At 48.1% G+C, this 22,899-nt stretch overlaps 1 protein-coding gene across 4 annotated transcripts in view; it reads left to right on the forward strand.

The window, feature by feature from the left end:
• The window catches only part of plecb (plectin b), a 348,566-nt gene that overhangs the window by 29,614 nt on the left and 296,053 nt on the right, over positions 1–22,899 (forward strand). For 2 of the 4 annotated variants that reach the window (XM_063044753.1, XM_063044756.1), the window contains exon 1: positions 16,998–17,117. The exons of the other annotated variants lie outside the window; for them this stretch is intronic. In XM_063044753.1, coding sequence (XP_062900823.1) covers positions 17,024–17,117 — 94 coding nt within the window. In that variant the 5' untranslated portion in view covers positions 16,998–17,023. Of the gene's footprint in view, positions 1–16,997; positions 17,118–22,899 lie in introns of those variants that run through there. 4 annotated transcript variants of the gene reach the window in all.

Consider the following 22,899-nt stretch of genomic DNA (forward strand, 5'->3'; position numbering starts at 1 on the left):
GACTAAGTTCAACTTGAAATTTGATAGGGAGAAAGTAAAGTCTAATGTAACAGTATTTCAGTGGAGTAAAGGAAATTACTGTGGTATGAGAGAGGAGTTGGCCAAAGTAAATTGGAAGGAGATGCTGGCAGGGATGTCAGCAGAGCAACAATGGCTTGAGTCACGGAGAAAAATGAGAAAGGTGCATGATAGATATATTCTAAAGCTGAAGAAATACTCAAACGGCAAAATAGTACAACCGTGGCTGACAAGAGAAGTCAAAGCTAATGTAAAAGCCAAAGTGAGGGCATATAACAAAGCAAAAATTAGTGGGAAGATAGAAGATTGGGAAGTTTTTAAAAGCCTACACAGAGCAACTAAAAGAATCAATAGAAGGGAAAAGATGAAATATGAAAGTGAGCTAGCAAACAATATTAAAGTGGATAATAAAAGATTTTTCAAATATGTAAAAAATAAAAGAGAGAAGAGAGTGGATATAGGACCACTATAAAGTGAGGTCGGAGAAATAATAAAGGGGGCCAAGGAGATGGCAGATGAACTAAAGGAATATTTTCCATCAGCCTTCACGTGGAAGACATTCGCAGTGTGCCAGATGTTGAAGGGTGTGAGGGAAGAGAAGTGGGTGCAGTTACTATTACAAGGGAGAAGGTGCTCAAAAAGCTGTAGACCTAAGGGTACATAAGTGATAGGATTGGGCTAAGCCAGCATGGATTTACCAAGGGCAAATCATGCTTGACTAATCTATTGGAGTTTTTCAAGGATGTAACCAGGAAGATAGACGCGGGAGATCCGATGGATGTGGTGTACCTTGACTTTCAGAAGGCATTTGATAAGGCACCACATAGGAGATTGGTAGGTAAAATCAGAGCTCATGGCATTGGGGGGAGCATATTGACATGAATAGAAAACTGGTTGGCAGATAGAAAGCAAAGGGTAGCAGTGAATGGGTGTTTCTCGGAATGGCAGGTGGTGACTAGTGGGGTGCCACAGGGCTCGGTATTGGGACCTCAGCTGTTTACGATTTACGTCAATGATTTAGAGGAAGTCATTGTGAATAACATCAGCAAGTTTGCTGATGATACTAAGCTGGGTGGCAGTGTGACATGTGATGAGGATGTTAGGAGAATTCAAGGTGACTTGGATAGGCTGGGTGAGTGGGCAGAAACTTGGTAGATGGCGTTTAATGTGAATAATTGTGGGGTTATTCACTTTGGGAGCAAGAACAGGAAGGCAGATTATTATCTGAACGGTGTGGAGTTAGGTAAGGGAGAAATACAAAGAGATCTAGGAGTACTTGTTCATCAGTCTCTGACGGTGAATGAGCAAGTACAGCAGGTAGTGAAGAAGGCTAATGGAATGTTGGCTTTTATTACAAAGGGAATTGAGTACAAGAGCAAGGAAATCCTTTTGCATTTGTACAGGGCCCTGGTGAGACCACACCTGGAGTATTGTGTGCAGTTTTGGTCTTCAGGGTTAAGGAAGGACATCCTGGCTGTGGAGGAGGTGCAGCGTAGATTCACTAGGTTAATTCCTGGGATGTCCGGACTGTCTTACGCAGAGAAGTTAGAGAGACTGGGCTTGTACATGCTGGAATTAAGGAGATTGAGGGGGGATCTGATTGAGACATATAAGATTATTAAAGGATTGGACAAGATAGAGGCAGGAAATATGTTCCAGATTCTGGGAGAGTCCAGTACCAGAGGGTATGGTTTGGGAATAAGGGGTAGGTCATTTAGGACAGAGTTGAGGAGGAACTTCTTCTCCCAGAGAGTTGTGGAGGTGTGGAACGCGCTGCCTCAGAAGGCAGTGGAGGTCAATTCTCTGGATGCTTTCAAGAAGGAGCTAGATAGGTATCTTATGGATAGGGGAATCAAGGGTTATGGGGACAAGGCAGGAACTGGGTATTGATAGTAGATGATCAGCCATGATCTCAGAATGGCGGTGCAGGCTCGAAGGGCGGAATGGTCTACTTCTGCACCTATTGTCTATTGTCTATAAGTCAACCAGACCAGAGAACTGCACCCTAGGGTTCTGAAAGAGGTAGTGGTAGAGATTGTGGAGGCATTAATAATGTTTGTTCAAAAATCATTGGAATCAGGTATTGGGCCAGAGGACAGGAAACTTTCAAATGTCACTCCACTCTTTAAGAAAGGAGGAAGGCATCAGAAAGGAAATTATAGACCAGTTACCTTGACCTCAGTGGTTAGGAAGATGTTGGGGTCAATTGTTAAGGAGTACATGGTGACATAGGACAAGATAGGAAAAAGCATGGTTTCCTTCAGGGAAAACCTTGCCCAATGAATCTGTTGGAATTCTTTGAGGAGATTACAAGTAGGGTAGATAAAGGGGATGTGGTGGATGTTGTATATTTGGATTTTCAGAAGTTCTTTGATAAGGTGGCACATATGAGACTGCTTGCCAAGTTAAGAGCCGTAGTACTACAGGAAAATTGCTGGTGTAGTTAGAGTATTAGCTGATGGATAGGAGGCAGTGAGTGGGAATAAAAGGATCTTTTTCTGGTTGGCTGCCAGTGACTAGTGGTGTTCCGCAGGGGTCAGTGTTGGGACTGCTTTTTATGCTGCATATCAATGACTTAGATGATGGAATAGAAGGCTTTGTTGCCAATTTTGCAGATGATATGAAGATTGGTTGAGGGGGAGGTAGTGTTGAGGAAACAGGTAGGCTGCAGAAGCACTTAGACAGATTAGGAGAATGGACAAGAAAGTGTCAAATAAAATACAATGTTGGAAAACACATGGTCATGCACTTTGGTAGTAGAAATAAATGTGTAGATTATTTTCTAAATGGGGAAAATTTCCAAAAATTGGAAGTGTAAAGGGACTTGGGAGTCCTTGTGCAGAACACCCTAAAGGTTAACTTGAGTCAGTGGTTAGGAAGGCAAATGCCATGTTGCATTCATTTCAAGAGGTCTAGAATACAAGAGCAGGGATGTGATGCTGAAGCTTTATATGTCACTGATGAGGTCTCACCTTGAGTATTGTGAACAGTTTTGGGCTCCTCGTCTAAGAAAAGATGTGCTGGCATTTGAGAGAGTTCAGAAGAGGTTCACAAGGATGATTCCGGGAATGAAAGGGTTATCATAAAAGGAATGTCTGATGGCTGTGGGTCTGTACTTGCTGGGATTTAAAAGGATGAGAGGGTTGTCATTGGAAACTTTCAAATGACAGAGTAGATGTGGAAAGGATGTTTCCCATGGTGGGGGAGTCTAGGACAATAGGGCACAGCCTCAGGACAGAAGGACATCTATTTAAACCAGAGATGTGGAGAAATTTCTTAAGCCAGAGGGTGGTGAATTTGTGTAGTTTGTTGCCATGGGCTGCTGTGGAGGTTAGGTTGTTGGGTGTATTTAAGGCAGAGCCTGATAGGCTCTTGAATGGACATGGCATTAAAGGTTACGGGGAGAAGGCCTGGGAGTGGAGCTGAGGAGGGGAGAAAAGGATCAGCCATGTTTGAATGGTGAAGCGGACTCGATGGGCCAAGAGGCTTAATTCTGCTCCTATGTCTCATCTGGAGACATAGAAACACAGAAAACCTGCAGCACAATACAGGCCCTTTGGCCCACAAAGTTGTGCCAAATATGTCCCTACCTCAGAAATTACCAGGCTTACCCATAGCCCTCTATTTTTCTAAGTTCCATGTACCTGTCCAAAAGTCTCTTAAAAGACCATATCATATCCCCCTCAACTACCGTTGCCGGCAACCCATTCCACGCACTCACCACTCTCTGAGTAAAAAACTTACCCCTGACATCTCCTCTGTACCTACTCTCCAGCACCTCAAACCTGTGTCCTCTTGTGGCAACCATTTCAGCCCTGAGAAAAAACCTCTGACTATCCACATGATCAATGCCTCTCTTTCTTTCTTTTTCTTTTTAAATCTTTTTATTGAATAAGTATACAAAAAGGTAAGCCATATAGGCACTAATACACTGTTAGAATATAATAAAATTACAGGAGATATTAATACAAAAAAAATGATACAAACAATGTAATTTAAACATAACGTACCAAGGTAACATAATAGTATACTAATTTTTATATATATATCAATAGAGAAAAGGAAAAAAAACCCCAAAAAAAACCCACAGTGCAACTAACTAAAAGCAAAGCAAAGCAATGGGCTAACTTGAAACCAAACAGAGTTAAAAAACTTAAAATCACGTCCTCAATCCCGACCTCCATTAAAAACAGTAAAAAAAAACAAGGGTATATATTACATTAAATGAAAATATTGAATAAAAGATCTCCAGGTCTGTTCAAATTTAAATAAGGAGTCATAAAGATTGCTTCTAATTTTCTCCAAATTCAAGCATAATACCGTCTGAGAAAACCAAAAAAAGGTAGTTGGAGCATTAAGCTCTTTCCAATGTTGTAAGATACATCTTTTCGCCATTAAAGTAAGAAATGCAATCATTCTACGGGCTGAAGGAGAAAGATTACTGGAACTTTTAGGTAGTCCATAGATAGCAGTAATAGGGTGAGGAGAGATATCTATATTCAATACCTTGGAGATAATATTAAAAATGTCTCTCCAGAAAGTTTCCAGAGTAGGACAAGACCAAAACATATCAGTTAAAGAGGCTATCTGCCCCGGACATCTATCACAAAAAGGATTAATATGAGAATAAAAGCGAGCTAATTTATCTTTGGACATATGTGCTCTATGAACAACTTTAAATTGAATTAGGGAATGTTTAGCACAGATAGAGGAAGTATTGACTAATTGTAAAATCTGCCCCCAGTCATCCACGGAAATAATAGATCCCAATTCTTGTTCCCACCTCTCATCATCTTATACACCTCTATCAGGTCACCTCTCATCCTCCGTCGCTCCAAGGAGAAAAGGCTGAGTTCACTCAACCTATTCTCATAAGGCATGCTCCCCAATCCAGGCAACATCCTTGTAAATCCCCTCTGGTTTCCACATCCTTCCTGTAGTGAGGCGACCAGAACTGAGCACAGTACTCCAAGTGGGGTCTGACCAGGGTCCTATATAGTTGCAACATTATCTCTCAGCTCCTAAATTCAATTCCACGATTGATGAAGGCCAATACACTGTATGCCTTGCTCACCACAGAGTCAACCTGTGCAGCTGCTTTGAGTGTCCTATGGACTCAGATCCCAAGATCCCTCTGATCCTCCACACTGACAAGAGTCTTACCGTTAATACTATATTCTGCCATCATATTTGACCTACCAAAATGAACCAAGATGTAGTGCGTACATTTCTGGTTGCCTCCATTTTGGATGGCTGTCAAGGCTTTAGAGAGAGTGCAAAAGAGGTTCACTAGGATGCTGCCTGGATTAGAGAGTATGTTCTATATGGAAACAACGTAAGAACAGAAAATGTTACGGTACAATACAGGCCCTTCAGCCCATCATGTTGTGCAGACCTATGTAAATCATTTACCCTTCACTCCTATCTAGCCCATAACTCCCCATTTGTCTAACATTCATCTTTCTCTCAGAATCTTTTAAAAGTTCATTATGTACCAGCCTCTCCCAGTACCCCCCTCCCCACCAGTCTCATCCAGGCACCCATTATTCTCTGTGTAAAAAAAAAAGAAATCTACCTCTGACATCTCCCCTAAACTTTCCTCTGTTCACCATGCCGCACTGGGAAAATGTCTCTAGCTGCCAACTTTATATATACTTATTATCTTGTACACCTGTATCAAGTCACCATTCATGCTCCTTCTCTGCAGTGAAAAAAGCTCTTGCTCACACGACCTGTTCCCATAGGATATGTTTTCTAATTCATGTAGCACCCTGGTTGTATGCTCCCATTCCAACATGTCAGTCCGTGACCTCCTCTGCTGCTGTGGTGAGGCTACACTCAGGTTGGAGGAGCAACATCTTATATTCCATTTGGGGAGCCTCCAACCTGATTGTATGAATACCAATTTCTCTAACTTCCTTCTTCAGCTTTACCCATTCCTGTTTCCCTCTCTCAGCTAATCTCCTTAGCTGCCCATTACCTCCCTTTGGTGCTCCTCCCCCTTCTATGGTCTTCTGTCCTCTCCTATCATATTTCCCCTTCTCTAGTACTTTATCTCTTTCACCAACTGGTTTCCCAGCTCTTTACCTCACCCCCAAGTCCTTTTGCATCTTGCAAGAGAGAGAATTTGTAGAATGTCAAAGGGATGGCTTTTTAGATCAGCTTGTTGTTGAGCCCACTAGGGGATCGGTTGTGCTGGATTTGATGGTGTGTAATGATCCAGAGATGACAAGAGACCTTAAGGTTAAGGAACCCTTAGGGAACAGTGATCACAATATGATTGAGTTCACTTTGAAATTTGAGAAGGAGAAACAAACATTTGAGAAGGACAGCAAAGCAGCATTGGCTGGAGTTTCTGCAAAAAATGAGGGAAGTGTAAGACAAATATATTTCAAAGAAGAAAAAAATTTCGAATGGAAGAAGGACACTATCGTGGCTGACAAGCGAAGTCAGAGCCAAAATAAAAGTAAAAGAGAGGGCATACAAGGAAGTCAAAGCTAGTTGGAAGATCGAGGATTGGGGAGCTTTGAAGAACTTGCAGAAGGAAACTAAGAAGGTCATTTGAAAGGAAAAGATGAATTATGAGAAGAAGCTGGTGGCTAACATGAAAGAAGATACTGAAAGCTTTTTTAAGTATATAAAGGCTAAAAGAGAGTCGAGGGTAGATATAGGATCAATAGAAAATGACATTGGCGATATTAATGAGAGATACAGAGATGACAGAGGAACAGAATGAGTATTTTGCATCAGTCTTCACAGTGGAAGACATCTGCAGTATACCGGACATTCAAGAGTGACAGAGAAGTGAAAGTATGTGCAGTGAAAATTACAACTGAGGAGGTGCTCAGGAAGCTTCATGGTCTGAGAGTGGTTAAATCTCCTGGACCTAATGGAATACACCCACGGATTCTGAAGGAGGTAGCTAGAGAGATTGCAGAGGCATTAACAATGATCTTTCAAGAACCGATAATTCCAATTCTGTGGAAATAAATGATAAAACTTCATTTGCCTTCCTTGCCCCTGACTCAACGTGAAAATTAACCTTTTGGAAATCCTACATGTAGACTGACAAGTGTATTTGTACATCCTTAATATGAAGTATCTACAGGTTTAGAAAATAGTCTACACCTTTATTCCTTCTATCAAAGTGCATGACAAAACAATTCCCAAAACCATATTCCATCTAGCACCTCTTTGCCCATTCTAAGAATCTGTCCGTCATTCTGCAGATTCCCTGTTTTCTCAACATTAACTGCACCTCCACACAACTTTTTGTGTAAAAGACTTTCCCATCACATCTCCTTCGAACTTACTCCTCTCACCCTAAACGCCTGCCCTCTGGTACTAGACATTTCAATCCTGTGAAAGAGATGCTGCCTGTCTACTCCATCATTGCCTCTCATTATCTTCTGAACCTCTGTCAGATTTCCCTCAGCCTTCACTGCTCCAGAGAAAATAAAAACCAAATTTATCCTATATCTAAGTTCTACCATGCAGAATCATTATGTATCCTTTGTTTCTTTGTGTTCCGCTGTGATGTTGGCCTTTATTAGTATTGCTAAAGCCCCTCTTTCATCTTCCTTTCTATCTTTTGCAAAGCATCGAGAATAGAGGTCAGATTGAGCTAATTCCAGGAACACTCCAGCACCTATCATTATCAGGGCCTTATGTGTTTCATGTTAACCTGAATTAACATATAGATTGTTGCCTAGCTATTATCTCATCTCTCTGCTGATCACTATGGCCAAATTAGCATGTTCCCACCCGTGAGAACACAGCATCAGCAGTAGGAATGATCTAGGCAACACAGCGTGACTTCACATATCTCTTCAACTATAGGTAGGCTGTTCTGAGATCTGGATGCACTCTCTGCATTTCTGTCCTTGATAATTGATTATAAGACCATAAGTTATAGGGGCAGAAGTAGGCCATTCGGCCCATCGAGTCTGCTCTGCCATTCAATCATGGGCTGATCTAATTCTTCTAGTCATCCCCACTCCCCTGCCTTCTCCACATATCCTTTGATGCTCTGGCTAATCATATTTCTGTCTTAAATACACCCAATGACTTGGTCTCCACAGCTACTCATGGCAACAAATTCCAGATTTACCACCCTCTGACTAAAGTAATTTCTCCGCATCTCAGTTCTAAGTGGATGTTCTTCAATCCTAAAGTCATGCCCTCTTGTCCTAGACTCCCCTACCATGGGAAGTAACTTTGCCATATCTAATCTGTTCAGGCCTTTTAACATTTGGAACCTGCCCCCCCCCTCATTCTCCTGAACTTCAGAGAATACAGCCCAAGAGCTGCCAGACGTTAACCCTTTCACTCCTGGAATCATTCTCAGAATCTCCTTTGAACCCTTTCCAATGTTAGTATTTCCTTTCTAAAATAAGGAGCCCAAAACTGCACACAATACTCCAAGTGTGGTCTCACGAATGCTTTATAGAGCCTTGACTTCACATCTTATATTCTATACCTCTAGGAATAAATGCCAACATTGCATTCGCCTTCTTCACAACCGACTCAACCTGGAGGTTCCTTTTGGGTATCCTGCACAAGGACTCCCAAGTCCCTTTGCATCTCTGCATTTTGAATTCATTCCCCATCTAAAATAATAGTCTGCCCATTTATTTCTTCCACCAAAGTGCATGACCATACACTTTCCAACATTGTATTTCATTTGCCACTTGTTTGCCCATTCCCCTAAACTATCTAAGTCTCTCTGCAGGCTCTATGTTTCCTCAACACTACCCGCTCCTCTACCTATATCTCTATTATTGGCAAATTTAGCCACAAATCTATTAAAACCATAGTCCAAATCATTGATGTACATCGTAAAAAGCAGTGGACTCAACACGGACCCCTGTGGAACTACACCGGTAACCGGCAGCCAGCCAGAATAGGATCTGTTTATTCCCACTCTCTGTTTTCTGTCGACCAGCCAATGCTCCACCCATGCTAGTTCCTTTCCTGTCCTGAAGAAGGGTCTCAGCCTGAAATGCTGACTGTTTATTCTTTTCCATGTTGAGTTCCTCTTGCATTTTGTGTGTGTTGCTTTGGGTTTCCAGCATCTGCAGATTTTCTCGTGTTTATGAACACAATACTCCAAGTGTGGACTAGCAAGGATTGTGGAACATTACCTCACAATTCTTGAACCCAGTCATAGAAACCATAGAAACTACAGCACAGAAACAGGCCGATTGGCCCTTCTTGGCTGTGCCGAGCCATTTTCTGCCTCGTCCCACTGACCTGCACACGGACCATATCCCTCTATACACCTCCCATCCATGTATCTGTCCAATTTATTCTTAAATGTTAAAAAAGAACCTGCATTTACCACCTCATCTGGCAGCTCATTCCATACTCCCACCACTCTCTGTGTGAAGAAGCCCCCCCTAATGTTCCCTTTAAACTTTTCCCCCCTCACCCTTAACCCATGTCCTCTGGTTTTTTTTCTCCCCTTGCCTCAGTGAAAAAAGCCTGCTTGCATTCACTCTATCTATACCGATCATAATTTTATATACCTCTATCAAATCTCCCCTCATTCTTCTACGCTCCAGGGAATAAAGTCCTAACCTATTCAACCTTTCTCTGTAACTGAGTTTCTCAAGTCCTGGCAACATCCTTGTAAACCTTCTCTGCGCTCTTTCAACCTTATTTATATCCTTCCTGTAATTTGGTGACCAACTGAACACAATACTCCAGATTTGGCCTCACCAATGCCTTATACAACCTCATCATAACATTCCAGCTCTTATACTCAATACTTTGATTAATAAAGGCCAATGTACCAAAAGCTCTCTTTACGACCCTATCTACCTGTGACGACACTTTTAGGGAATTTTGTATCTGTATTCCCAGATCCCTCTGTTCTACTGCACTCCTCAGTGCCTTACCATTAACCCTATATGTTCTACCTTGGTTTGTCCTTCCAACGTGCAATACCTCACACTTGTCTGTATTAAACTCCATCTGCCATTTTTCAGCCCATTTTTCTAGCTGGTCCAAGTCCCTCTGCAGGCTCTGAAAACCTTCCTCACTGTCTACTACACCTCCAATCTTTGTATCATCAGCAAACTTGCTGATCCAATTTACCACATTATCATCCAGATCATTGGTATAGATGACAAATAACAATGGACCCAGCACTGATCCCTGTGGCACACCACTAGTCACAGGCCTCCACTCGGAGAAGCAATTCTCTACTACCACTCTTTGGCTTCTTCCATTGAGCCAATGTCTAATCCAATTTACCACCTCTCCATGTATACCTAGCGACTGAATTTTCCTAACTAACCTCCTATGCGGGACCTTGTCAAAGGTCTTACTGAAGTCCATGTAGACAACACCCACTGCCTTCCCTTCCTGGTAACCTCCTCGAAAAACTCCAATAGATTGGTCAAACATGACCTACCACACACAAAGCCATGTTGACTCTCCCTAATAAGTCCCTGTCTATCCAAATGCTTGTAGATTCTGTCTCTTAGTACTCCCTCCAATAATTTACCTACGACGTTAAACTTACCGGCCTATAATTTCCCGGATTACTTTTCGATCCTTTTTTAAACAACGGAACAACACAAGCCACTCTCCAATCCTCCGGCACCTCACCTGTAGACAGCGACATTTTAAATATTTCTGCCAGGGCCCCTGCAATTTCAATACTAGTCTCCTTCAAGGTCCGAGGGAACACTCTGTCAGGTCCTGGGGATTTATCCACTTTAATTTTCCTCAAGACAGCAAGCACCTCCTCCTTTTCAATCTGTACAGTTTCCATGATCTCACTACTTGTTTCCCTTAATTCCATAGACTTCATGCCAGTTTCCTTAGTAAATACAAACGCAAAAAACCTATTTAAGATCTCCCCCATTTCCTTTGGTTCCGCACATAGCCGACCACTCTGATCTTCAAGAGGACCAATTTTATCCCTTACAATCCTTTTGCTTTTAATATACCTGTAAAAGCTCTTTGGATTATCCTTCACTTTGACTGCCAAGGCAACCTCATATCTTCTTTTAGCCTTCCTGATTTCTTTCTTAAGTATTTTCTTGCACTTCTTATACTCCTCAAGCACCTTATTTACTCCCTGTTTCCTTATACATGTCATATAACTCCCTCTTCTTCTTTATCAGAGTTGCAATATCCCTTGAGAACCAGGGTTCCTTATTCCTATTCAATTTGCCTTTAATCCTGACAGGAACATACAAACTCTGCACTCTCAAAATTTCCCCTTTGAAGGCTTCCCACCTACCAATCACATCTTTGCCAGAGAACAATCTGTCCCAATCCACACTTTTTAGATCCTTTCTCATTTCTTCAAATTTGGCCTTCTTCCAGTTCAGAACCTCAACCCTAGGACCAGATCTATCCTTGTCCATGATCAAGTTGAAACTAATGGTGTTATGGTCACTGGAACCAAAGTGCTCCCCTACACAGACTTCCGTCACTTGTCCTAACTCGTTTCCTAACAGGAGATCCAATAGTGCATCCCCTCTAGTTGGTCCCTCTATATATTGATTTAGAAAACTTTCCTGAACACATTTTACAAACTCTAAACCATCTAGACCCCTAACAGTATGGGAGTCCCAATCAATATATGGAAAATTAAAATCCCCTACCACCACAACTTTATGTTTCCCGCAGTTGCCTGCTATCTCTCTGCAGATTTGCTCTTCCAAGTCTCGTTGACTATTGGGTGGTCTATAATACAATCCCACTAATGTGGCCATACCTTTCCTGTTTCTCAGCTCCACCCATAAGGACTCAGTAGACAAGCCCTCTAATCTGTCCTGCCTGAGCACTGCTGTAATATTTTCCCTAACAAGCAATGCTACTCCCCCACCTTTCATTCCTCTGCCTTGATCACATCTGACCAATACAGGCCAATCCCCTGACCAATACAGGGCAACGCAACTTGCACCTTCTTAAGCACTCTATCAACATGTGTGGCATCTTTGAGGGATCTATGGATGTAGACACCAATTAGCCTGTTCCATCAGACTGTTAAGAATCTGGTCATTAATATTGCATTCTGCCTTCATGTTTGAATTTCCAAAGTGCATGTTCTCACATTTTTCCAGATTGACCTCCAACTGTCACTTCTCAGCTCAGCTCTGCATCTTACCAAGGCCTCTTTGTAACATAGCGCAACCTTCTACACTGTCCACCTCACCTCCAACCTTTGTGTCATCTGCCAATTTAACTAACCCATCCCTTCTCCAAATCATTTCTAAAAATCACAGCCATCAGGAGACCCACAACAGATTCCTGTGGAGCACTAATGGTCACTGACCTCCAGGCAGAATATTGTCCATATAGAACCACCTTCTGTTGGCAAGTGAATTCTGAATGCACACAGCCGAGTTTCTCTGGATTCCATATGGGTAGGTGGAATGTATAGCCAGGGCTGCTGGTGTTTGCAGATACACAGACATGTTTAGGAGGCTCAAAAACATGAAAAAAATCTGCAGATCCTGGAATCCAAGGCAATGGAGAGGGAATAAACAGTCAACATTTCAGGTGGAATCCCTTCATCAGGACCCGAAACGTTGACGGTTTATTCACTTCTTAAATGCTGCCTGACTAGCTGAGTGTCTCCAGCATTTTGTGTGCGTTGTTTAAGAGTCTGTTAGACAGATACATGAATGTGCAGAGAATGGCAGGATGTGCACATTGAACGGTGTGTTTAAACTGGCATTACGGCTGGCAAAACATTGTGAGCTGGAAGCCCTGCTCTGCATTATTATCACTGAATTATGTTGCAAAATCCGTGACAGCAGTACAGTGCAATACTGTAAAAATAGTATAAATTACAATAAGAAATAACATCAAAATCAAAATGTAGTGCAAAAAGAGAGCAGAAGGTAGTGTTGGTTCATTATCTCTTCAGAAATCTGATGGTGGAAGGGGAGAAGCCGTTGCTGAAACAGTGTGTGTGTGTGTCTTCAGGCTCCCGTGGTACGAGGAGTGATTGATAAGTTTGTGGTCTAAGGTAGAAGGAGATGAGTTATACGGCTCTCGTTACACGCAACGCGCAGTTCAACACTTTGAGTGATTATACAGAAAGTTTGAAGTTGATAACCCATCTCCTCCCTCAGGCCACAAACTTATCAATCACCCCTGTGAAGAGGGCATGAACTGAGTGATGAGATCCTCAGAGACAGATTCAGATCTGCCTCTTTGAGGCATCACTTTTGAAGATGTCTTGGATACTGGGGAGTCGAGAAATCATGATGGAGCTGACAGTTCACAGCTTGCTACAGCTCTTTCAAATCCTGCGCAGTGGCCCCACCATACCAGACAGTGATACAAGCAGTTAGAATGCCCTCCACTGACATCTGTTGAAATTTGTGGCAACACACATCAAAGTTGCTGGTGAACGCAGAAGCCAGGCAGCATTTCTAGGAAGAGGTACAGTCGACGTTTCGGGCCGAAACCCTTCGTCAGGACTAACTGAAACTAACGTCAGGACTCCCTCCCTACACACCCTTCCCCCTCCCTCCACACACTCCCCCTTACCCCCTCTTCCTTACAACTCCATCACCATAGCTACAACCTCTCCTCCTCCTCTCCAACCTCCCACTCCCCTCTCACCACCCCTCTTCCCACCTCTCCTCTCTCCCATCTCCCCTCTTCCCCTCCACTCTTCCCCCTCCCCTTCCCCCCTCCCCTTCCCCCTCCCCTTCCCCCCTCCCCTTCCCCCTCCCTCTTCCCCCTTCCCTCTTCCCCTGCCCCCTCCCCCTCCCCTCTTCCCTCTCCTTAATCCCTCCCCTCTTCCCCATCTTCCCCTTCCCCTCTTCCCCTTTCCCTCTTCCCCTTCCCCTCCCCTCTTCCCCCTTCCCTCTACCCCCTCCCCCTCCCCCCTCTCCCCCTCTGCTCTCCCTCCTTTTCCCTCTCCCCTCCCCCACCCTCTCCCCTCCTCTCCTCTTCCCTCTCTGTCCTCTTGCCCCCTCTCCTCCCTCTCACACCATTCTCCTCCCCTTTCCCCTCTCCTTCTCCCCTCTGCCCCCTCCCCCTCTCACCTCCCTCCCTGTCCCATTCCATCACCTCCCTCTCCCCTACCCCCTGCCCTCCTCCCTCTGTCCACCCCCTCTAACCTCTCCACTTCCTTCTCTTCTCTCCCCATCCCCTCTTTTCCTCCTCTCCACTCCCCTTCTCGTTCCGCCTCTCATCTCCTCTCCCTTCCACTTCACTTCCCCGCTCCTGTCTCCCCTTCCTACCTCCCTTCCAGTTATGTCCTGTCCCCTTCCCCCTCCCTCTCCTATCCATCCTTCCTTGACCTGGCACTCCCCCTTCCCTATCCATCCTCTCCTTCACCCCCCCACCCAGCCCCTCCTCCTCCTCCCCTCTTCACCCCAGCTCCTCCTGCCCTCTCCTTCCACCTCTCCACTCTCCCATCTTTCCCCTATCCCCTCTCCCTCCACATTTTCCCCTCACTCCCATCCTCTCTCTCCCTCTCCCCATCCTCTCCTCCCTCTCCCTTCCCTTCTCCTCTCCTCTGCCCCTCAGCTCCCTCCCCCTCACCACTCTCCCCTCACTCCCATCCCCTCTCTCCCTCTCCCCATCCTCTCCTCCCTCTCCCTTCCCTTCTCCTCTCCTCTGCCCCTCAGCTCCCTCCCCCTCACCACTCTCCCCTCCTCCCTCCCCTCTCCCCCTCCCCTCTCCCTGTCCCTCCCCGCTTCCCTCCCTTTCCTCTTCCCTCACCTCCCTTCCTCCCTCCCCTCGCCCCCGCCCCCTCTCCATTCCCCTCCCTGTCCCTCCCCGCTCCCCTCCCATTCCCTTTCCCTCACCTCCCCTCCTCCCTCCCCTCTCCCCCTCCCTCCCCGATCACCTCCCTACCCTCCCATCTCCTCTCCCCATCCCCTCCCCTCTCTCCCTCCCCTCACCTCTCCCTATCTCCTCCCCTCTCCCCATCCACTCCCTTCCCCTCCCCTCTCCTCTCCCCATCCACTCCCTTCCCCTCCCCTCTCCTCTCCCCATCCACTCCCCTCCCCTCTCCCCATGCACTCCCTTCCCCTCCCCTCTCCCCATCCACTCCCCTCCCCTCTCCCCATCCACTCCCTTCCCCTCTCCCCATCCACTCCCTTCCCCTCCCCTCTCCCCATCCACTCCCCTCCCCTCCCCTCCCCTCCTCTCTCCTCCCCTCCTCTCTCCTCCCCTCCTCTCTCCTCTCCTCCTCTCCCCTCCCCCTCTCCCCTCCCCTCCCCTCCTCTCCCCTCCCCTCCCCTCCCCTCCCCTCTCCTCCCCTTTCCCTTTCCCCTCCCTGTCCCCTTCCCTCACCTCCCCCCATACTCTCCCCATCCCCTCTCCTCTCCCCCTCCCCTGTCCCTTCCCGCTCCCCTCCCTTTCCCTCACCTCCCCTCACCCCCTCCCTCCCCATCACCTCCCTCCCCTCCCCTTTCTCTCCTCTCCCCATCCCCTCCCCTCTCCTTCTCTCCCCTCCCCTCCTCCTCTCCCCCTCCCCTACCCATCCTCTCCCCTCCCCCTCCCCTCCCATCCTCTCCCCTCCCCCCTCCTACCCCCTCTCCCCCTACCCGCTCCCTGTCCCTCCCCACTTCCCTCCCTTTCCCCTTCCCTCACCTCCCCTCCTCCCTCCCCTCCCCTCTCCCCCTCCCTCCCCTCCCCTTTCTCTCCTCTCCCCAACCCCTCCCCTCTCCTCTCCCCCTCTCCTTCTCTCCCCTCCCCTCCTCCTCTCCCCCTCCCCTCCCATCCTCTCCCCTCCCCCCTCTCCCTGTCCCTCCTAGCCCTCTCCCTGTCCCTCTCCACTTCCCTCCCTTTCCCCTTCCCTCACCTCCCCTCCTCCCTCCCCTCTCCCTCCCCTCCCCCTCCCCTCCCCTTTCTCTCCTCTCCCCATCCCCTTTCGCTCCTCTCCCCATCCCCTCCCCTCTCCTCTCCCCATCCCCTCCCCTCTCCTCTCCCCATCCCCTCCCCTCTCCTCTCCTTCTCTCCCCTCCCCTCCTCCTCTCCCCCTCCCCTCCCCCTCTCCCCCTCCCCCTCCCCCGCCGCTCCCCCTCCCCTCCCATCCTCTCCCCTCCCATCCTCTCCCCTCCCCCCTCCTCCCCCTCTCCCTGTCCCTCCCCACTTTCCTCCCTTTCCCCTTCCCTCACCTCCCCTCCTCCCTCCCCTCTCCCCCTCCCTCCCCGATCACTTCCCTCCCCTCCCCTCTCCCATCTCCTCTCCCCCTCCCCTCCTCTCCCCTCCCCCCTCCCCCCCTCTCCCCTCCCCCCTCCCCCCTCTCCCCTACCCCTCCCCTCTCTCTCCCCTCCCCCTCCCCCCCTCCCCCCTCCCCTCTCCCCTCCCCCCTCCCCCTCCCCCCTCCCCTCTCCCCTCCTTCTCCCCTCCCCTCCCCCTCCCCCCTCCCTCTCCCCCCTCCCTCTCCCCCCTCCTCCCCTCCCCTCCCCTCCCCCTCCCTCTCCCCTCCCCTCCCCTCCCCCTCCCTCTCCCCTCCCCCTCCCTCTCCCCTCCCCTCCCTCTCCCCCTCCCTCTCCCCTCCCCTCCCTCTCCCCTCCCCTCCCCCTCCCTCTCCCCTCCCCCTCCCTCTCCCCTCTCCCTCTCCCCCTCCCCTCCCCTCTCCCCCTCCCCTCCCCCCCTCTCCCTCTCCCCCTCCCCTCCCCCTCCCCCCCTCCCCCTCCCCTCTCCCCCTCCCCCTCCCCTCCCCCTCCCCTCTCCCCCTCTTCTCTCCCCCTCTCCCCTCCCCCTCCCCTCTCCCCCTCTCCCCTCCCCCTCCCCTCTCCCCCTCTCCCCTCCCCCACCTCCTCTCCCCTCCTCTCACCTCCCCCTCACCTCCCCTCCCTCCCCCTCCCTCTCCCCCTCCCTCTCCCCCTCCCCCTCCCCCTCCCCCTCCCTCTCCCCCTCCCCCTCCCTCTCCCCCTCCCCCTCCCTCCCTCTCCCCCTCCCCCCCCTCCCCCTCCCCTGCCCCTGTCGGACTATATCTAGCAGCAGTGTTTGTACCGCCGCTCGGGCGCTTTCAGCGGCTGCGCCCCGTCGTGTCCGGAGCGGACGCATGATGGCCGGCCGGCCGCCCTGGGAGCTACCCGCCGATGCCCAGGAACAGGATTATATTCAAGCGTTCGAGGACGTCCGGGAGAAATACAAAGGTGACTAGGGAGGGGGACTGTGAGAATGGCGGTGTGAGAGATTGAAATTGAGTGTGTGACGGGCAGTGTAGGAGTTGGAGAGAGAGAGAGAGAGAGAGAGAGAGTGTGTGTGAAAGTCAGTGAGAGAAAGTTTTTGTGTGAGAGGGCAATGTGCGGAGGTAGATTGACCGGTGGAGAGTGACGAGGGAAAAGGGCAGAATGAGAGGGCAGTGCCGACGACAGACAGCAGCGGGGAGAGCGTTGTGGGCTGGGCACTAGGGGTGGGGGCAGTCTGGGAGAGGGGTGACAGGAGAGCGGTACGGGGGAGGGACAGCAAGAGGAGAGGGGTGACAGGAGGGGGGTACGGGGGGAGAGCAAGAGGAGGGGTGACAGGAGAGGGGTACGGGGGTGGGAGATGAGGGTGAGAGGGTGACAGGAAAGGAGTGGGGGAGATGAGGGTGATGGGAAAGTGGTGAGTGGAGAAGGTGATGGAGATGGGTGGGAGGGGTAATGGGTGTTGTGAGGTGGGTGACGAGAAAGGGTAGGAGAAGGGTGGGAGGTGGTGATGAGAGGGAGAGGGTGACGGGAGAAGTGTGGAAGGGGGAGACTGAAGGTGATGGGAGAGGGTTGGGGGGAGGTGAAGGGGTAAAGTTGATAGGAGGGGGAGACAGAAATATAGAACACCTGCAGCACAATACAGGCCCTTCGGCCCACAATGCTGTGCCAAACCTGTCCTTACTTTAGAAATTACTGAGGGTTACCCATAGCCCTCTATTTTTCTAAGATCTATGTACCTATCCAGGAATCTCTAAAAAGACCTTATCATATCTGCCTCCACCGCCATTGCCAGCAGCCCATTCCACGTACTTACCACTCTCTGCATAAAAAACTTACCCCAGACATCTCCTCTGTACCTACTTCCAAGCACCTTAAAACTGTGCCCTCTCGTGCTAGCCAATTCAACCCTGGGAAAAAGCCTCTGACTATCCACTCGATCAATGCCTCTCATCATCTTGTACAGCTCTGTCAGATCACCTCTCATCCTCCGTCGCTCCAAGGAGAAAAGGCCAAGTTCACTCAACCTGTTTTCATAAGGCATGCTCCCCAATCCAGACAACATCCTTGTAAATCCCCTCTGCACTCTTTCTATGGTTTCCACATTCTTCCTGTAGTGAGGCGACCAGAACTGAGCACAGTCCTCCAAGTGGGGTCTAACCAGGGTCCTATATAGCTGCAACATTACCTCTCGGCACCTAAATTCTATTCCACGATTGATGAAGGCCAATACACTGTACGCCTTCTTAACCACAGGGTCAACCTGCGCAGCAGTTTTGAGTGTCCTATGGACTCTGACCCCAAGATAAAGGGGTGAAGGTGACGGGAGGGGGGTGAGGAGGGTGGAGGGTGATGGGTGAGGGTGGGATGGGGAGATGGGTGGGTGAAGGTGGTGGGAGTGGGAGATGAGGGGAAGAAGGTGACAGGGAAGGGAGGGAGAGAGGGTAACAGGAGAAGGGTGGGAGGGGTAGCTGAGAGGCTGAAGGTGACGTGAGAGGGGTGGGAGGCAAGGTTGTGGGATTTATAGGCGGTGGGGGGTTGGACAGGTTTGTGAGGTACAGGTGGGGGGGGATAAATATGGGAGTTATAGGCAGAGATGGGATGGCCAATTCCAAGATGACGGGGGAGTATCTGACAGCCAAGAATTTGAGGTAAAGGTGGGGAGTGGGGCTGGGGAATGATTCTTGCATGGGGACAGTACAGACAGTGGGCCGAATGGCTGCCTAGTGGAAGTATGCATGTGAGCGTATGTATTATATGAGCTTGCTCATTTAAGTGTATGGTTGTTTGTGTAGTGGAGTGTGTTTGTGTGCGTCTACAGTATCTGTGGGAGAGATATTAAATGCTGAAAGAGGAGAGAAGGTTGGGTTCGGGAGGAGGGTGGGGGGTGTTGACGACCTTTGTGGAGGAGCAGGTAAATTGTGTTTTATTTTCACATATACTGAGATACAGAGAGAAGCTTGTCCATATGGATCAGATCAGTGCACAATGCATTGAGGTCGAACTGGGTAAAAGAGTATTGGTGATGGAAGAGCAGGAATATGTGTCATTACCCTGCCCACCCACAGACCACATCAACTTGACAGGGCAGGGTGGGAAACTGTATGAAAGGGCACTTCAGAACTTCCTGCTCTTCTCCCTCAGCCTCCCCGCGTGCCCCATGCCTCCCAGCGTCCCTCTCACATCCCACTAGTCACCTGCCCCCCCCACCACCCCACTGTCCTGTCTCCTCACCATATTTGGTGCTCTGCATACTGTCACGTTCAGAGCTTAAAAAGGGAACAACCCATTTGCTGCTCACTGACAGCCACAGCAAAATGAACTGGCTCATTGCTGCTTCACTCTCTCCTCACGCACACACCACCTCCTTCCTCACCCCTCAGCCCCACCCTCCCAGCACCCGCGCCTCTCCGCCCGGCCAAAGGATGATCTCTGATACTGCCACCCTGGTGAAAAGGCACTTGCTATCCACTCTATGAGTGCCTCTCGACTGCTATCACATTGCCTCTCATCCTCTGTTCCTCCAAAGGGAACAGAAAATTTCAGGTCGTTCAACCCAGTGTTGTGCTGAATTAGCAGCTAATTGCCTAAGTAAGCTATTCCCTTCTGCCTGCACGGCGACTGCATCCCTCCATTGTCTGCTTCTGATCCTGCTGTATGGAGTGGGGGTGGGGGTAACGCTTTGGAAAGCCACCATTGTGTATGTCTTCCTTCCCAGTTTTTCCAGTTGCTGTTATAACCTTGGACAACTTTCTTCACTGTCCGTGTGTATGTGTGTGTGTGAGAGAGAGAGTGTGTGAGAGAGAGAGAGTGAGGGAGAGAGAGAACGAGAACATGAGCTGATGTTACAGAGAGCCTCCCTCACCACCTGTTCTGACGCAGAGAAAGTGACCTCCCTGAAGGTGCTAGAAACCTAGAAAACCTACAGCACAATACTGGCCCTTCGGCCTACTGTGCTGTGCCAAGCATGTACTTACTTTAGCAATGACCTAGGGTTACCCATGGCCCTCTATTTTTCATGCTTAGCTCCAAGGTCAGCTGTTCCTCCTCACACTTCTCTACAAGAGGCTACAGACAGATACAGAATCAGTTTTACTATGAAGTGCAAGGCATAAGATTACTCTAAATTTCAGACATCAATAGTACAAAATGAATGAATAGTGAAGTAGTGTTTAGAGTTCATGCTCTGTTCAGAAATCTGATGGTGGAGGGGAAGGAACTGTTCCTGATTCATTGAGTATAGGTCTTCAGACTCCTGTATCTCCTCCCTGAAGGTAGTACTGAGCAGAGGGCACGTCCCAGATGGTATGGGTCCATGGTGATGGACGCTGCCTCCTGTAGATGTCCTGGATGGTGGGAGGCTAGTGCCCACGATGGAGCTGGCAGACTCTGCAACCATCTGCAGCTTTTTCCTGTCCTGTCAACTGGAGCCTCCATACCTGGTGGTGAATTTGTAAATCTCTGGTAACACAACAAACCTCCTCAAAAACGTCACAAAGAGCCACAAGCGTACTTTGTTCACGATTTCATCCATGCTTTGAGCCTATGATATATACTCCGAGATATTGACGTCCAGGATCTTAGACCCTTTCCACTGCTGATTCCTTGATGAGGATTCCCCCTTCCTGAAGTCCACAATCAATTCTTCGGACTTACTGACATTGACTGCAAGGTTGTTGTTGTGACATTCTCAATCAGCCAATCTATCCTGCTCCTATTTAACTCCTTGACATCATGAGATGTTACCAACAGCAATGCCGTCATTGATAAATGTATAGATGCGGTTTGAACTGTGCCTAGCCACATAGTCATGGCTGTAGAGTGAGTAGAGCGGTGGGTTAGGCACGCATTCTTCAGGTGCGCCAGTATTGATTGTCAGCGAGGAGAAGGTGTCATTCCCAATCCACACTGACTGGTCTCATGATGAGGAAGTTGAAGATTCAGTTGCAGAGGGATGTACAGAGGGACAGAAATTAGTAACAGACATGAGGAAGTTTAGGATCGACAATTCACTGAACACAGGTTCTCCACTGGTGATCACCAAGTTGGTGAGTTGGTAGGATGGACTGAGCAGTGACAGGTGGAATGTAATCCTACAAAATGTACAACTCCACTTTGGGAAAGCAAATAATGATAGGACGTGCACAGTGATTTGATGGAACCCCTGGAAACTGAGAAATGCAAGGAGCTTGTTGTAGAAGTTCAAGTGTCCCTGAAGGTTACAGTAGTTCAGTAGGGTCTCGTTAAAATGCAAGTAGATTGATGGTGTCGGCTGAACGTCCCTGAAGGTTACAGTAGAGGTCAACAGAGTCACGTTAGAGTCAGTCAACTTGGAAACGGGCTCCTCAGACCTATCCATGCCAACGAAGGTGCCCACCTGAACTAGTTCCATTTTAAACCATAAGACATAGGAGCAGAATTAGGCCATTTGGCCCATCAAGTGTGCTCTGCCATTCAATCATGGCTGATCCTTTTTTTTTTCCTCCTCCTCAACCTTATTTCCTGGCCTTCTCCCTGTAACATTTGATGCCATGTCCAATTTAGAACCTTTCAGTCTCTGCCTTAAATACATCCAACGACCTGGCCTCCACAGCTGCACCTGTCAACAAATGTCACAAATTCACCAATTTCTCCGCATCTCTGTTTTGAATGGACACCCCTCTATCCTGAGGCTATGCCCTCTTGTCCTAGATTCACCCATCACGGGAAACATCCTTTCCACATCTACTCAGTCTAGGACTTTAAACCTTCGAAAGGTTTCAATGAGATCCCCCCTTAACCTTCTAAATTCCAGCGAGTACAGACCCAAGACAATAGACAATAGACAATAGGTGCAGGAGTAGGCCATTCGGCCCTTCGAGCCAGCACTGCCATTCACTGTGATCATTTAATTTAAATTTAATAATAACATAGCAAGGATGAGTGGGAAGCCAGAGGATTGGGAGACTTTTAAGGAGCAGTACAAGATAACTAAAAAGGCAATATGGAGGGAAAAGATGAGGTACGAAGGTAAGCTAGCAAAGAATATAAAGGAGGATAGTAAAAGCTTCTTTAGGTATGTGAAGAGGAAAAATTATTTAAGACCAAAGTTGGGCCCTTGAAGACAGAAACGGGTGAAATTATTATGGGGAACAAGGAAATGGCAGATGAGCTGAACAGGTACTTTGGATCTGTCTTCATCAGGGAAGACACAAACAATCTCCCAGATGTAATAGTGGCCAGAGGACCTAGGGTAACAGAGGAACTGAAGGAAATTCACATTAGGCAGAAAATGGTGTTGGGTAAACTGATGGAACTGAAGGCTGATAAATCCCCAGGGCCTGATGGTCTGCATCCCAGGCTACTTAAGGAGGTAGAAATCATGGATGCATTGGGAATAATAATCATTAAATTATTATTATTATTAAATTTTTAATAATAAATTTAACCATTAAAAGTTTCTTGTAGGATAACCCTTTCATTCCTGGAATCATCCTTGTGAACCTCCTCTGGACCATCTCCAATGCCAGCACATCGCTTCTGAGATGAGGAGCCCAAAACTGTTCACAATACTCAAGTTGAGGCCTCACCTGTGCCTTATAAAGCCTCAGCATCACACCCCTGCTCTTGTATTCTCGACCTCTTGAAATGAATGCTCACATTCCATTTGCCTTCCTCACCACTGACTCAACCTGTAAGTTAACCTTTCAGATGTTCTGCACAAGGACTCCCAAGTCCCTTTGCATCTCAGATTTTTGGATTTCCTCTC

Source organism: Mobula hypostoma, chromosome 3, assembly GCF_963921235.1.
Source record: "Mobula hypostoma chromosome 3, sMobHyp1.1, whole genome shotgun sequence".
Classification (NCBI taxonomy): domain Eukaryota; kingdom Metazoa; phylum Chordata; class Chondrichthyes; order Myliobatiformes; family Myliobatidae; genus Mobula; species Mobula hypostoma.